General features: G+C 51.5%; 1 protein-coding gene across 1 annotated transcript; it reads right to left on the reverse strand.

Annotated features, from left to right (window-relative positions):
- Positions 1–735: 735 nt before the first annotated feature.
- On the reverse strand, positions 736–1,677 carry SLC22A31 (solute carrier family 22 member 31). Its single transcript, XM_070500616.1, is given in 3 exon segments — positions 736–1,345; positions 1,378–1,415; positions 1,418–1,677. Coding segments are annotated over 3 exon segments (750 nt in total). The 5' UTR covers positions 1,572–1,677; the 3' UTR covers positions 736–787.
- Positions 1,678–16,132: the final 14,455 nt, after the last annotated feature.

Genomic DNA, 16,132 nt, shown 5'->3' on the forward strand with positions numbered 1-16,132 from the left:
TGAGGGAGGACCCAGCAAGGACACCAAGTTCCATGGACGCCTCTGTCCTCCACACGTTGGGGGGCACCCAGGGGCAAGGGGCGCAGTGGGGACACCCCTTTCATGCTGTCCCCGCAGCTCTTCCCAAGACGCCTCCGCCCACACTGACGTGGCCATCTGAGGGGGTGTCTGCCCAGTGTGGTCACTGCGCCTGGACCAGCCGTGCCCTGGGCCTTGATTGCCGTCCGTGTCCTGGCTCGTGGGGGCTGCTGGTTGGGAGCAGTGGTTTTGGGAGGTGTGGCCGGTGGATGTGGGGGGCGGCAGCAGGGGCAGGCGACAGGACACAGGGCGGGCAAAGACCACGTGCGCAGGAAGAAGCTGAGACAGACGGCCCCCCGCAGATGGACACATGGACACACGCATGTGACCCAGGGAGGGGCCAGTGCTTAGCAGAACCAAAGGTATGGGGGGGCCAGGAAAACAAAACTCATAATTTTTGTGGAAAAGCTTTTCTTCTCTGCCCTGGAACAAGTTTCGTTATTTTCATTAGAAAATCGGATGACGATTTTTTCCTTGGAATTCTGCCCTCTCTGGGGGCTGGCTCATCACTCCCCCACCCCCACCAGGCCTCTATCTCCTCGCCTCCCCTTGCCCCCTCGCCTCTTGAGCTGTTGTCCAGACCCTCCTAGGGCCGTGTCCACCACGCCACCCAGGAAGATGATCTGAACTCAGGTCAAGATGGAACGGAGCCAGGAAGGTGCACGGGGGTCACGCCTCCCTTCTGCCTGCCCCCAAGTGGGCTGGGGCCTCAGGCACTGGGCTGGCAGGACCTCACGTCCTGCCGTGTGGCTGGGCAGCCTGGAGCCCCCCTGGTCATTGTCGGGGAGACCTTAGCTGCAAAGAAGCTGCTGAGGGTGGACGTGGCCTGGGAGACCCAGAACCCCAGGACAGAGAGGGACAACACAGTCCAGCCCAGGTCTAGGGACACAGAAAGGACTCCCAGGCTGCCCATGCCAGGCCACTCCAGGGCCTGCCCTCCAGTCGTCCACGTCTCAGGGTCCCGCGTGGGCCTGGCCTCCTCGACCTGTCTGCCTGCGTCTGCACACTCTGCTTGGGGGTCAGGTGCTCCAGCTTGCCCCCATCCAAACCAGACCCTTACATTCAGCCCCTTTGCAGAGGATCCTTTTGACCCCTTAACTCTTTGGGCCTCAGTTTCCCTGGGTGCACAGTGGGGAGATGGACAGAGTAAAGAGAACAGCAGTCTCCTGTGCTCTGTGCCTCTCTCATGCGGCCCCAGGAGGGGGCTGATACCAGGACCCCTGCCATGGGGTAGACCCTGGGCCAAACACGACGACCCCATCAGCCTGCAGGGCCCACGCTCATGCTGGGCCTGGCGAGGAGCAGCAGGGGCACCAGGCCCATGACCAAGGTGCCAGCAGCAGAACTGGGTGGCGCCCCCAGTGATCAGACCTCAGGAACAGGAAGACGGTGGCCGCTGCCTCCAGGCCGGCCACCAGGAATTAGGGCTGGTAGTAGGTGGGCTCACGCAGGGACAGACTGCCAAGGAAGCTGGCCCTGAGGTCCCTGCTCATCAGCCTGGGAGGCCGGGCGAAGCTCTGGGCCCAGCCTGAGCCAGGGACAACAGTGACCAAACCCCCACCCCAGGGTGGAGGGTGCAGACACCCCTAGCCTGCCTGCTTCCTCCCCTCCTCGTGAACTGAAGCCCAGGATGAGTCCGTGTCTCTGGGCGACGCCTCTCTTCCCTCCTCTGACACCCAGGCCTCCCTTCCCCCTCGCTGGTGATCACCCGTGTCCAGGGAGCTCTCCTCTGAGCTGTCCTCAGGGTCCACGTCCCGCTGCCACAAAGTGCCACAGGACCTTCCTGGTTTGGCCAGCAGCCAGCAGGGAGACCAGGGAACAGAGCTGGGAACCTGCGGGGCAGGGGGGAGGTAAGGATGCCCACGGGTCCTCCCTGCAGGGATGGCAGGGGTTAGCGCCCCCTTCCTGGACCCAGGGGGGCAAGACATTCGGTGGCTTTGTGTCCCTGTCCTACCCCCAGGTGCCTGGTGCTGCATGGAGGTGCAGAGGGAGGTGACACACGTGGCCAACAGAGCAGCCACTGACCAGTCTCTCCCACACTCCCATAGAGCAGCAGAAATCCCCCGCAGAAGGCGGCAGCCGTGTGAGCCCACCGCTGAGGAGAGGTGGCCCCCAGGGAGAAGACCCGGTGGGAGGGGGACGGTGCACAGCTCCAGGCTTGAGCAGACGCAGATGGCCTGAGGCCAAGGCCTCTCTGGAACCTGTTCTGTCCAGGGCTATGGGGACCAGTCGCTGACCCGCCCAGAGGCTGGACATCTGAGGCCAACTTGCTGCCCACGCCAGCTTAGGGGCCTGCCCACAAACAGCAGAGCTCACAAGCCGCGGTGTCTCTCCCGCCTTCTCAAGAAGGGCCCTTGGGCCACCTGACATCCCCTTCCAGTGGGATAGGCCTGGCCCGAGTGGGCGCCCCCAGAGGCCCCCCATGGTACTCGAGAGCCATGGAGAGGGTGAGGGAGGCCCCCATGAAGCAGCCACAGGGCCAGCGGGTGGGAAAGCTGGCAGCCAGGGCCTTGCTGGCCCCCAGGCCCGTGGCCAGCACCAGGGACGCCACATCTCGTGGGCAGCAGGGGCCACACGTGGATGCAGGTCAGGTCAGCTCAGGGGTCTAGCTGGACCCTGAGGGGCTCGAGGGGAGGGCTGCCAGGGCAGAAGGGAAGGGGCAGCGCCATACTGGCCACGGCCGCACCAGGAGGACATAGCCCGCAGCCAGCACAGGAGGCAGCTGGTCTGCTCCAGAGGCACCTTCCAGCTGTCCTCACACAGGTTTCACCTGGGGGACACCAGTCACCTGCTGGCCAGCAAGGACTCGCCCCCTCCTCCTCACTGGAGTTCCCAGAATGTCAGGCTGGAAGGGGGCTCTAGGTGTCCTGCTCCAATTTCCCCCTGGAGAGAAGGGGAAACTGAGGCACAGAGAGGGCAAGGGACTTGCTCAAGGTCACACAGTGTGCTCTCCTCACTCTGGTGGTCTTTGCACGGAATTGGAACAATTCCTGGTCTGAGCCCCCAAGGGGTTATTATGGGGTCCCCAGGATATGCACACAGAGCCCCAAGTCTGGATGGGGTCTCACCTGCCTCTCTCCAGCCATCACTCCCCACCCCCCCACGCTGGCCCCTGGCGGTCCCTGGTTTCCACCTGCTGTGCCCAGGGCCCCAGGACCTCACTCCCCCTCCCTTCCCTGCTCATTTCACGCGCTACTCTGAAGGGGCTGCAGGCTGTGCTCACCCGCTGTTCCCAGCCGAGGGCCCTGGACCGCCCCACCTCCTCTTCCAGGAGGGGCCTTCTCTCCACACTGAACATACCCTTTGGGGTCACCAGTCATCAGAGTTTTTATTTCAAAATCCGACCGTTTGTGGAAGCTGGTGGGGTGCTGATGGATCAATACACCAAACAGGAGGGCGAGTGTGCGGTGGGACAGACATGACGGGAGCACAGAGGCCCAGTGGTTTCAGGGCCCCACCCAGGCCTGGCAGGGATGTGGCAACCCTGTTCCAGTTTCCACACCAGGGTCTACCCTCCGGGGGTGGGGTGGGGCTGCGGGCAGGGGCTGCCCAGAGGGAGGCGGGGTGCGCAGGCCTGCGGGAGGGTGGGACGGGAGGTGCCAGCTGCCCCTCCCCAACTCATTCCCTCCACCGAAAGCCCCGTGTCCTGGGGACCCAGCGTCCACGCCTACGCAGCCCGAAGCCACGGGCTGGTCAAAGTGTCCGTGGCACTGAAGTGGACTCCACACTGTGCTGACCACCTGGTGCCTACCTGCTCATACCTTCAGCGTAACTCCCCTCCCCGCCGCTGCCCCCACCTGGGCAGCCCTCGGGCCTCAGACTCAGCCATTAGGCCTGGCCTGCCGCATACTTGTGCATCTGCTGCGCCGTCCGACAAGAGGGGGTTGACTCCCCAAATGAGACCCCCAGTACTGACCGCCCCAGTAGACCAAGGGCAGAAGAATGAGGGGGGACAGAGGAGGGGTGATGGAAGCAGAACGGACGGAGAAAGGGGGGAGCCAGGAAGGTGGAGAACGGAGAAGAGGGAGGACGGGGGGGGGGGGGAGAGGACAGAGGAGGAAGGAAGATGGAGGAGGGGAGGACGGGGGGGGGGGAGAGGACAGAGGAGGAAGGAAGATGGAGGAGGGGAGGACGGGGGGGACAGAGGAGGAAGGAAGATGGAGGAGGGGAGGACGGGGGGGGACAGAGGAGGAAGGAAGATGGAGGAGGGGAGGACGGGGGGGACAGAGGAGGAAGGAAGATGGAGGAGGGGAGGATGGGGGGAGGACAGAGGAGGAAGGAAGATGGAGGAGGGGAGGACGGGGGGGAGGACAGAGGAGGAAGGAAGATGGAGGAGGGGAGGACGGGGGGAGGACAGAGGAGGAAGGAAGATGGAGGAGGGGAGGACGGGGGGAGGACAGAGGAGGAAGGAAGATGGAGGAGGGGAGGACGGGGGGGTGGGGGGAGGACAGAGGAGGAAGGAAGATGGAGGAGGGGAGAACGGGGGTGGGGGGAGGACAGAGGAGGAAGGAAGATGGAGGAGGGGAGAACGGGGGTGGGGGGAGGACAGAGGAGGAAGGAAGATGGAGGAGGGGAGAACGGGGGTGGGGGGAGGACAGAGGAGGAAGGAAGATGGAGGAGGGGAGAACGGGGGTGGGGGGGAGGACAGAGGAGGAAGGAAGATGGAAGAGGGGAGGACGGGGGGGTGGGGGGAGGAGAGAGGAGGAAGGAAGATGGAGGAGGGGAGGACGGGGGGGTGGGGGGAGGACAGAGGAGGAAGGAAGATGGAGGAGGGGGAGGACGAAGGAGAGGGGACGGAGAAAGCGGGGACGGAGGAGGAGCAGGGCAGAGGACCCGCGCAGAGGAGGGGAACAGAGGCGCAGAGTTTAGAAGATTCCAGGCCGTCCTTGGGCCGGCTGGGCGCGCGCACAGGAGTGACGGGGCAGCACGTCGTGCCAGCCGTGGTGCAGGGCCACGTGCCCACGTGCTGTGGTCAGGGGTTCGGGACGGGCAGCGCGGGGGGCAGCAGCGCCGGGTCCAGCCGGCAGTGGTGCGTGGGCAACTCGGTGAGCAGCGGCTCCGAGCCCCGCGCCACCCCCAGCGCCACCCCCAGCGCCACCCCCAGCGCCACCCCCAGCGCCACCCCCAGCGCCACCCCCAGCGCCAACCCCAGCGCCATCCCCAGCGCCATCCCCAGCGCCATCCCCAGCGCCAACCCCAGCGCCATCCCCAGCGCCATCCCCAGCGCCAACCCCAGCGCCATCCCCAGCGCCATCCCCAGCGCCATCCCCAGCGCCATCCCCAGCGCCATCCCCAGCGCCAACCCCAGCGCCATCCCCAGCGCCATCCCCAGCGCCAACCCCAGCGCCATCCCCAGCAGCCGCGAGGCGGCGGCCAGCAAGCGCCGGGCCGCGCGGAGCCGAACGGAGCCGCCGCCGCGCGAAGCACCAGCACATGCGCCTCCCTCGGCGGCCTGGCGCTCAGGCCGGCCCGGCGGGGCGAGGGGCGGGGCCGTGTAGGGCGGGGCCGGTGCCAGGGTCCTGGGCCTTGGGGTGGGACTGGGAGGGGCGTGGCGCGGGGGCGTGGTCGAGGAGGTTATCCTGGCGCGGGGGCGTGGTCGAGGAGGTTATCCTGGTGTGGGGGCGTGGTCGGGGGCGCCCCGGCGTGGGGGCGTGGTCAGAGGGGCGTCCTGGTTGGGGGCCTGGTGGTGGGCGGGCGCCGTGGGGCGGGGACGAGGTCGGGGGCGCTGACCTGCGCGGCTGGTCAGGGGCGTCTGGACAGCGGGTCGCAGAGGAGCCCTTCCCAGCGGCCTCTGGGCCTCCGACTCCCTGAGGCAGTCGGAGAGGCCGGAGCGGGCGGAGGTCGTGGGCCGGACGGGCACTGGACCCCGCGCCGGCTGTGGGCTGGGCCTGCCGAGTGCGGGCCGCCACTGCCCCCCGGCGGCCGGACGCGGCGCTGCAGCCCGGGAGGGAGGGGCTTGGCTGTCGGGCTCGGACGGTCCTGTGTCCACTGGCGAGGCAGCCGGGCCGAGCGTGATGTCCGGCAGGCAGCGGCCGCTGGCGTCTGGTTCTCAGGGGTCTGAGAGTTGTCGTGGATTGTTCTCGAGTCGAGTTCCAGGGTTGCTGACTGGGCTTGGGCCAGCAGGGGACTGGCCGGAGTGGCACGTGTCCGTGGTTAGGAAGGACCCCTCGCCCCAACTGGCCGGCTCTCCGGCCCGGGAACAAGGTGGGTCACTTTGTTTCCAGCTTATTCTTTGTGGAGACGGAAAGTCCAGCAGGTCCTGGAGATGACCCCTGGTTTTTCCTGAGTCAGCTCTGAGGCCCTAGCCCTGGGGGTCACTGGTCAGGATTCAGGCCCGGGTCCGTGTCCCGGCCAGGGCACCACACCCGCGTTTCTCGTTGTCACGCTGTGGCAGCTGCGTGTGGCTGTGATTCTGAAAACTCTGCCTTCGGTATTTCAAATACCAGCAGGTCACCCGTGGTGGACAGGTGTCAGGGGAGCTTCCAGACCGGACACACTGGGAAGGAGGACCTGGTCACCCACTTCTGAAAAAACTGGCCCTGAAAACCCCGTGAATAGCGGGGAGCGTGTCGATGGAGGCGAGGAGGTGAGAGGGTGGCGCGAAAGGCCGGCGGCCCGCGGGGCACAGGGCGCTGGGAGTCGGAGCCCGCGGCACAATTTTTTTAACTGATTTGCTTTCTTTTCTCTTTGTGAAGGAACTCTGGATTTGCATTATATTTTCTTTCGTAACTGGCGATTTTTTTGCATTTAAGAACGTTATTGGCTGTAAAAAATTTTTTGAGGTGAAATTCACATAACATAAAACTAACCATTTTATGACCCTCTGATCATATTCCAAAATATTTTCATCACGTGGCTCCCGTTAAGTGATCAGCCTCTCTGGCATCTCCCCCAGCCCCCTAGCAATCACCAGCCACACAGTATGTGGCCTTTTGGGGCTGCTGCTTTAGCAGAGAACGATCTTTTCCAGGGTCACCTGCACTGCAGCTCTGGTCCGGACTTCATCCTTTTTGATGCTGCATGGCACTCCATTGTGCGGCGATGTCCCCGTTGTGTTATCTGTTCGTCTGTGGGTGGACATTTGGGCCTTTCCACTCCTCGCCTGTAGTGACTGCTGCTGCTGGGAGCATTCATGTGCAAGGATTTGCCTGAGTCCCCATTTTCAGTCCTCTGGGGTTTTACCTAGGAGTGGAATTGCCAGCTCATGTGGTGCGTCTCAGTGTGACTTTTGGAGGATCTGCCAGTTTTCTACATCGGTGTGAGCAATGTAAGGGTTCTGATTTCTCCAGCTCTTTGCCAACACTTATCTCTTCTCTTTAAAAAAAAAAAACAAAAACAGAACTATACCCACCCCGTGGATGTGCAGTATCTCCTTGTGGTTTTGATTTGCGTTTCCCTAATGGCTGGTTTTGTTGAATGTCTTTTCATGTGCTCATTGGCCATGGGTATATCTTTGGAGAAATAATTGTTCAAATCTCTTGCTCATTTTTCACTTGGTTTTCATGCCCTTTGGTTGTTCAGTTGTAAGGGTTCTTTACATATTCTGGATACTAGGCTTTTTCAGATAAATGACGTAAATATCTTCTCCCATCCTCTAGTTGTCTTTTCAGTTTCTTGATGGTGTTCTTTGATGCATGGAAGTTTCTAATGTTGATGAGGTTCAACCAATTTTTCCATTTACGTCCCTGCTTTTAGTGTGACATGTAAGAATCCATTATCAAAGCCAAGATCATGAGGATTTACACCTGGGTTTCCTTCTAGGGGTTTTATAGTTTCAGCTCTTAGATTTAGGCCTTTGATCCAATTGGAGTTAATTTTTGTGTATGGGTGCAGTAAGGGTTCGACTTCATTGTTTTGTGTGTGGCTATCCAGATTGCCCAGCTCCACCTGTTCAAAGACCTCTCTCGCCATTGAATCATGTTGGTGTCCTTGATGAAACCAATTGTGTGGCTACTATCTGGCCGCTCACGTCCATCCCACTGGTCTGTCTGTCTGTCCTATGCCAGTACCACACCGTCTTGATAACTGTAGCTTTGTGGCACATTTTGAAATTGGGAAATGTGACTCCTCCAACTCTGTTCTTTTTCAAGATTGTTTTGGTTATCTGAGGTCACTAGCAGTTCCATATGAATCTTAGGATCCCTTTTTCTATTTCTGCAAAAAAACCCATTGGGATTTTGGGAAGTTTTGCCATCTTATCAGTTGAAATCTCCCAGTCCTTGAAGGTAAGATGTCTTTCCACGTACGTAAGTCATCTGTAATTTCTTCAGGAAGGTTTTATGGTTTAGGGTATACAAGTCTTACATTTTCTAGATTGAATTTATTCCTAAGTATTTTATTCTTTTGATGCTATTGTGTGTGGAATTATTCTGTGAATTTCCTTTCCAGACTTTTCATTGCTAGTGGACAGAAGTACAATTGGCCTTGTCTTCTGTGCCGCTGCTGGAGCGCATTAGCTCGAATGTAGTGTGTGGGCCCTTTCGGGTCTTCTCCGTATAAGAGCACGTCACCTGTGAATAGACGCGGTTTTACTTTCTTCTGTCTAGTTTGTATGCCTTTTTTTTCTTTCTCTGCTCGATTGCTCCAGCTAGAGCTACTCGCATATTACCGGCTAGCAGTGGTGAAAGGTCATCCTTGGCTTGTTTCTGATCTCAGGCGAGCTTTCAGGCTTTGCCCCTGATTATGACACTAGCTTTAAGTTTTCCCAAAATGCCCTTTATCATGTTGAGGGATTTTCCTTCTATTTTTAGTTTTTTAAGTTTTTAGGTTTTATCATGAAATGATGTTGAATTTTGTCCAGTGCTTTTCCTGCATTCATTGAGATGATTATGTGGTTTTCCCCGTCCTTCTATTAATGTGGTGTATGACATCGATTGATTTCTGCATGTTGAACCATGCTTGTATTTGTGGGATAAACCCTACGTGATCATGTTGTATAATCATTTTAATATGCTGCTGGATTCAGCTTGCTGGTGTTTTCTTGAGGATATCTGTATTCAAAAGATAGCGGTCTGGAGCTTTTTCTTGTAGCGTCTTTGCCTGACTTTGGTGTGGGGTTACGCTGGCCTCATGGCATGAGCTCAGAGGTGCTCCCTCCTCTTCTGTTTTGTGGGAGAGTTTCGGATGGATTGGTGTTAATTCTTTAACTTTTAGTAGAATTCACTCATGAAGCCTGGGCTTTCCTTTCTCGGGATGCTTCTGATTCCTGACTCAATCTTTTGACATGTTACAGGTCTATTCAGATTGTCTCGTTTTTCTTGGGTCAGTTTTGGTAGTTCCTCTTTTGCTAGGTATTTGTCAACTTCATCTAGGTTTTCTAATATATTGATATGTAATTCTTCTTAGTGTTATAATCCTTTTTTATTTCTCTAAAATCCATAGTAAGGTCCCCTTGTTTATTTCTGATTTTAGTAATTTGAGTCTTCTCATGTTTTTTCATAGTCTACCTAAAGAACTGTCTATTTTATTGATCTTTTCAAGGAACCAGCTTGTTCTGTTGATTCTGTTGTGTTTCTATTCTTCATTTCATTCATCTCCACTAATATTTATTATTTCCTCACATCTGCTGGCTTCTGGCTCAGTTATCTCTTCCTCTTGCTCCTTAGAGCATGAAGTTAGGTTGCTGACTTCATTGTTATGTGGCAGGCACAGCTAGGCCTTTCCTTCAGAGCACTGCATTCTCTGCACCCTGTAAGTTTTTTCATTTTCTATCATTTCCAAGTATTTTCACAATTTCCCTTGTGATTTCTCCTTTGATGTGTTGTTATTTAAGCATGTGTTCTTTTAATTTCCACGTTTGGAATTTTCCACTTTGCTTTCTGTTCCTGATTTCTATTTCCATTACGTTGTGGTCAAAGAGGGTTCTTTGTATTATTTCAATCTTTTCAAATTTACTGGGACTGGGGCCGGCCCGGTGGCATGGTGGTTAAGTGCGCATGTTCCACTTTGGCGGCCCAGGGTTCACCGGTTCGGATCCCGGGTGTGGACATGGCACCGCTTGTCAAGCCATGCTGTGGCAGGCATCCCACATATAAAGTAGAGGAAGATGGGCACGGATGTTAGCTCAGGGCCAGTCTTCCTCAGCAAAAAGAGGAGGATTGACAGCAGTTAGCTCAGGGTTAATCTTCCTCAAAAAAAATTTATTGGGACTTATTTTGAGGCCTAACAAAGAGTCTGTCCTTGATGTGCACTTGAGAAGAAAGGTTAACCCGTGGCTGTGGGTGAAATGTTCTCTGTGTGTCTGTTAGATCTGGTTAGATTGCAATGCCCAAGTCCTCTAGTCCGTCTTCTTTCCAGCTGTTCAATCCACTGTGAAACTTGAGAACTGAAGTCCCCACCGTGTTTGTAGACCTGTCTGTTTCTCCCTTCAACTCTGTCAGGTTTTGGTCCGTGTATCTGGGGCTCTGGTGTTTGGTGTGTATGGGTTCATGATTATTATATCTTCTTGATGGATTGACCTTTTAAAAATCGATTTTAATGTCTTTCTTTGACTTTGGTAACAAATTGTAAATTGTGTTCTGTTTTGCCTGATGCTAGTAGAGCCACTTCAGCTCTCTTTTGGATTTACTTCCACCATTTGTTTGTTTTCTGTGTGTCTTATATGTTTCTTGTTCCTCAGTTCCTCCATTACTGGCTGTTTTTGTATTTTTTGATTTTTTTTTAAATACACCATCTTGATTCCCTTCTTCTTTCTCTATCTGTATATTTTTTACTTATTTGTTAGTGGTTACCTTGGGGATTACAGTTAACATCTTGTGACAACTTAGGTTAAATTTATAACACCCTAGTTTAAATAATACCAGCTAGTTTCCAAAGCATACAGACACTCCGCTCCTACATATCTGTCCTTCCTTTATATTGTTATAGTCACAGATTACATCTTTACATATTGTAGGCCCATAAACATGGATTTATAATGATGGTTTTGTTCATCTGCCTTTTAAATAATATGGGAAAAAGAGGACAAACCATACAAAATACAATAATACTGGCTTTTATGTTTACCTATGTAATTACGTTTACTATCTGCTGTGGACTGAATCGTGTCCCCCAAAATTCATGTGCTGAAGCTCTAACCCCCAAGGTGATGGCGTTTGGAGGCGGGGCCTTTGGGAGGTGATTAGGTCGTGAGGGTGGAGCCCCCATGATGGAATTAGTGCCTTAGAAGAAGAGACACGGAGAGATCTCTTTCCCTCTCTCTGCCATGGGAAGACACAAAAAGAAATTGGCTGTCTGCAAACTAGGAGGAGGGCCCTCCCCAAATCTGCGGGCGCCTTGATCTCCAGCGCCCCCACCTCCAGAACTGAGAGAGATAAATGTTGTTTGAGCCACTCAGCCCTGTGTTATGGCGCCCAAATCGACGGAGACACTGGTGTTCCTTATTTCGACCTACGGCTGCGAATTACAGTCAAGGTCCTTCCATTTCACCCTGAAGGGCTCCTGCCAGCACTTCTGTCGAGCAGGTCTGCTGGTGAGGAGCTGTTTCAGCTTTTGTTGGTCTGGAAGTGTCTTCATTTCTCTTTTGTTCTTGAAGGTCAGTTTTGCTGGATATAGCATTTTCGGTTGACAGATTCTTCTGTGACTTTAACTATGTCATCCCACTGCTCTCGAGCCTCCACGGTCTCAGAAAAGAAACAAGCTATTAATCTTTTTGTGGATTCCTCGTACGCGATGAGTCACTTCTCTCTCGCTGCTTTCAAAGTTTTCTTCATCTTCCCACAATTTGGTTATAGTGTGTGTTAAGTTGGCTTTGGGTTTATCCTGCTTGGAGTTCATTGAGCTTCGTGGACTGTATATTCATCTCTTTATTCAAATTTGGGAGGTTTGGGCCATTTCCTCAGTATCTTCCCTCTTGCTCTCTCTCTCCCTTCAGGAATTTCCGTAGTGCGTGTGTGGGTACGTTTCGTGGTGTCCCATAGGTCGCTGGGCTCTGCTCGTTTTCCCTTGTGCTTTTCTCTTCCTGCTTCTCTCTGCATCGCTCCAGCTGTCTGCAGATTTGTTGACTCTTTCATCTGCTCAAATCTGCTGAACTCCCAAGTGCGTTTTCTGTTTTAGTTATTGTAATGTTTAGTTTTAGAATTTCTGTTTGGTTCTATAATGTCTCTTTCACAATGTTTTCATTTTACTCACACATCGTTTTCCCGATTTACTTTAACTCTTTGTCCATGGTTTCCTTTAGTTCCATTAAACATATTTAGTCTATTTTTTTTAAGCCCTGTGACTAATAATTCCAAAGTCTGGGCTTCCTCAGGAATGTTTTTTGTCAATTTTTTCCCCTGTGAATGAGACATATTTTCTTGTTTCTTTCTATGTTTTATAATTTTTTTCTGTTGAGAGCTGGCTTTTTTGAGTATTATGTTGTGGTAACTCTGGAAATCATATTCTCTCTTTCCTCAGGGATTGCTGAATCTTGAGGGCTGGATTTATTCATTTATAACTTTTCCACACTGTTGCTGCCAACCATGTATTCCTTGTTATGTGTAGCCATTAAAGTTTCTGTCATCTTTGCAGCGAGCCAATGACCTGACAAAGATTTCCTCAAATGTCTAGCTCCCAAAGGGGGGGGGGGGGCGGTGGGGTGGGCAACAACAACAACAACAAAATATAAATATTGTCTCTTCAAATCTCCAGGAAGCCACTTCAGCCCATGGAGGTTTAAACAATGGCAGTGGCCCTTTGTTCTGGCCCCTTAGTGATCAAAGGCAGCAATTGGCAGTCAGAACCTAGAACCCCTTACTTGGAGAAAAGGGTCCTTATTGCACACTCTGGCTTTCACAAGCTCCTTCAGGAATGTGCTGCCCCCAAGGTAGGGGTGGGAGATGGCAGCTGCTACGGTGCAAAGGCTGAACTTGACTAGCGTCTTCATCGAGCTGTGCGGCAGGTGAATCAGCCAGACTCCAGAGTTCCAGGACACTTGCTACAGACGGTTTCTGCCAGCTCAGTAGGCGTTTAGGTGGGGGGACAGATTCCAGGAGCTTCCTACTCTATCTTCAGTGATATCTTCCACACACCCTTTTACCACAATTCAGCTTACTTCTTCATTAAGCATTCCCAGTTGTTATGCATTTTTTTTGTTAGATTCCAGAGTTCTAAAAAGGTTGATCCTGACAGTTTTTGCCAGCCTAATCTTTTCTTTAATGGAGGGATGGAATTTTGGAGCTCCTACACTACCACTTTTGGTGATGTCACTCCTGTGTATCTTTTTAAGAACCTTTTCCAAGTAGTTGTACCATTTACATCTTCACCATGAGTGTACCAGAACGACAGTCCCTTCATGTCCTCACCAGTGCTTGGTATGGTCAGGGTGTATGCGGATTAGTAATTCCAGCCCTTCGACTGAATACAAGGTCTGCCTCATTTGCATTCTAGTTTGCACGTTCACTTGCCTGCTGGGAGTATAAAGAAGTACAGTGGATATTTGTATATTGATCTTACATCCAGTAGTTTTTTTTGAAGACTGCATTGATTTTTCACGTAGGCAATCACGTTGCCTGGAAAAAAAGCCCATCACACTTCTTTCCTTACAATCTGGTTGCCTTTTCTGTATTTCACTTCCTCACTGCAGAGGCTAGACTGACCAGGACAGCACCGAATGGAAGTAGTGAGAGTGGAGATCCTTGTCTTGCTCCTGGTCTTAGGTGCAAAGCATTGTCTTTCACCATTAAGTACGATGTTAGCTGTAGAAGATGCCCTTTTTGGGGATGAGGAAATTCCTTTTTAACCCTTGTTTGCTGAGAGTTTTACTTATTTTTTAAGTCAGAGTGGATGTTGGATTTTGTGAAAAGTTTCTTCTGAATCTATATAGATTGTCATAATTTTTTTACCTTATTAATATGGTAAATTACATGGGTTGATTTTGAATGTTAAAAGTAACCTTGTATTCCAGAAGTAAAGCCTACTTTGTAATGATAGCAGAATTCTGCATCTACATAAAGGAATGAAGATCTTTAGAATTGTTAACTACATAGTGAAATAGATAAGATTTATTTCCTATATTTTTAAAAAACATAATTGCCTGTTTTAAAAATAACAGTACAGAGGAAGATGGGCACAGATGTTAGCTCAGGGCTAATCTTTCTCAAAAAAACCCACAACAGCAACAATGCAGTATGTGGATTTTCATATATTATTAAATTTGATTTGCTAAAATTTTGCTTAGAATTTTGCCTTCATGTTCATGAGGGATATCGGTCCATGTTTCTCTCACATTGTCTGTGCCTCTTTTTGGTATCAGGATCATGCCAGCCTCGTGGAACAAGTTGGAAAATATTCCTTTCTTTACAATTTTTTGGAAGATTTTACATAGAATTTGTATTATGTCTTCCTTACATGTTTGGTGGAATTCACCAGTGAAGCCATCAGGGGCTGGAGGTTTATTTTTATGGAAATACTTTAAATTGCATGTTCAGTGTCTTTAAGATATAGAACTATTCAGGCTGTGGATTTATTCATGGGTGAGCTTAGGTAATTTGTGTCTCTCAAGGAATTTGTCCATTTCACCTAAGTTGTTGAATTTATTGGTATAAAAGTTGTTCATAATATACCTTCATTATCCCTTTAATATCTGGAGAATCTTTTGTGGTGTCACCTCTCTCATTCCTGATGTTGGTAACTTGTGTCATTACTCTTTTTTTCCCTGAACAGTCTGGCTAGAGACTTATCAATTTTATTGATCTTATCAAAGGACCAGCTTTTGCATTTCCCATTTGATTTCTTCTTTGATCCATGAGTTTTGTGGGGTTTTTTTTGAGGAAGATTAGCTCTGAGCTAACTACTGCCAGTCCTCCTCTTCTTACTGAGGAAGACTGGCCCTGAGCTCACATCCGTGCCCATCTTCCTCTACCTTATATGTGGGATGCCTACCACAGCATGGCGTGCCAAGCAGTGCCATGTCCACACCCAGGATCCGAACCAGTGAACCCCAGGCTGCCAAAGCGGAACAATCGCACTTAACCGCTGCACCACCGGGCCGGACCCGATGATCCATGAGTTTTAGAGAAGCATATTATTGAATTGTGAAATACTTGGCGATTTTGAGAAGATCCTTCTGTTATTGGTTTGTAACTTAACTCCATTACAAATGAGAACATATTTCGTATGACTTGAATCCTTTGACTTTGTTTAGACTTGTTTTATGACCAAAGGTATATCATGGTAAATGTCCCCTGTACTTGAGAAAATGTGTATTCTGCATTTGTTGTGTGAAGTATTCCATAAATGTGAGTTAGGTCGGTTTGGTTGACGGTGTTGTTCAAATTTACTATGTCCTTGCTGATTTTCTACCTACTTACTCTATCTGTTATTGAGAGAGGTATTCAAATCTTAGACTGAAATTATGGATTTGCCTATTTCTCCTTGCAATTCTATGAGTTTTTGCTACATGTATTTTGAAACTTGCCATTACATGCATAGACACTGACATGCCCTCTAGACGGGTTGGCCCCATTAACATTATGAAATGACCTTCCTTATCCTTAGTCATATTCTTTCCTGAAATCGACCTTGTCTGCTATTAAAATAGCTATTCTAGCCTGCTTTCTTTGACATAAACTTCATTTCATGGGTTGTACAAATAAGAAATGTGGTATAATTTGGGTTCATAAAGGACATTTTGAATTTTTTAACTTTATTCCTTTGACTTTTACAAATAGATCTGTAAGCTCTGTGCACAGTCTCTGGCTTCTCTGACTAGCGCTCGTGCAGTGCATTTCTCCCACCCTTCCCCCTTCACTCTGCCCGCGTCGTCGTATTTAAAGTGTGCTTCTTGTAGGCAGCATGTGGTTGGGTCTGGATTTTCCATCCAGCTTGACCGTCTCTGCCTGCAGCTGGGAGGGTCAGAACCTTCGCTCCATGTCATTTGTGAGGCGGGAGGTTCGAGTCTGTCACTTTGCTATTGGTCTTCTCGTCCCATCTCTTCTTTGTTCTTCTTTTCCTCAATTTCTGCCTTTAGATTATTTTTTATGATTTCATTCTATTTCCATTGTTGTCATATTAGCGATGACTTTCTGTTGTGTTATTCTGTTCTTTGCTTTGGGGTTTTAAATGTGTGTTTAAC

This window comes from Equus asinus, chromosome 28 (assembly GCF_041296235.1).
Source record: "Equus asinus isolate D_3611 breed Donkey chromosome 28, EquAss-T2T_v2, whole genome shotgun sequence".
Lineage (NCBI taxonomy): Eukaryota > Metazoa > Chordata > Mammalia > Perissodactyla > Equidae > Equus > Equus asinus.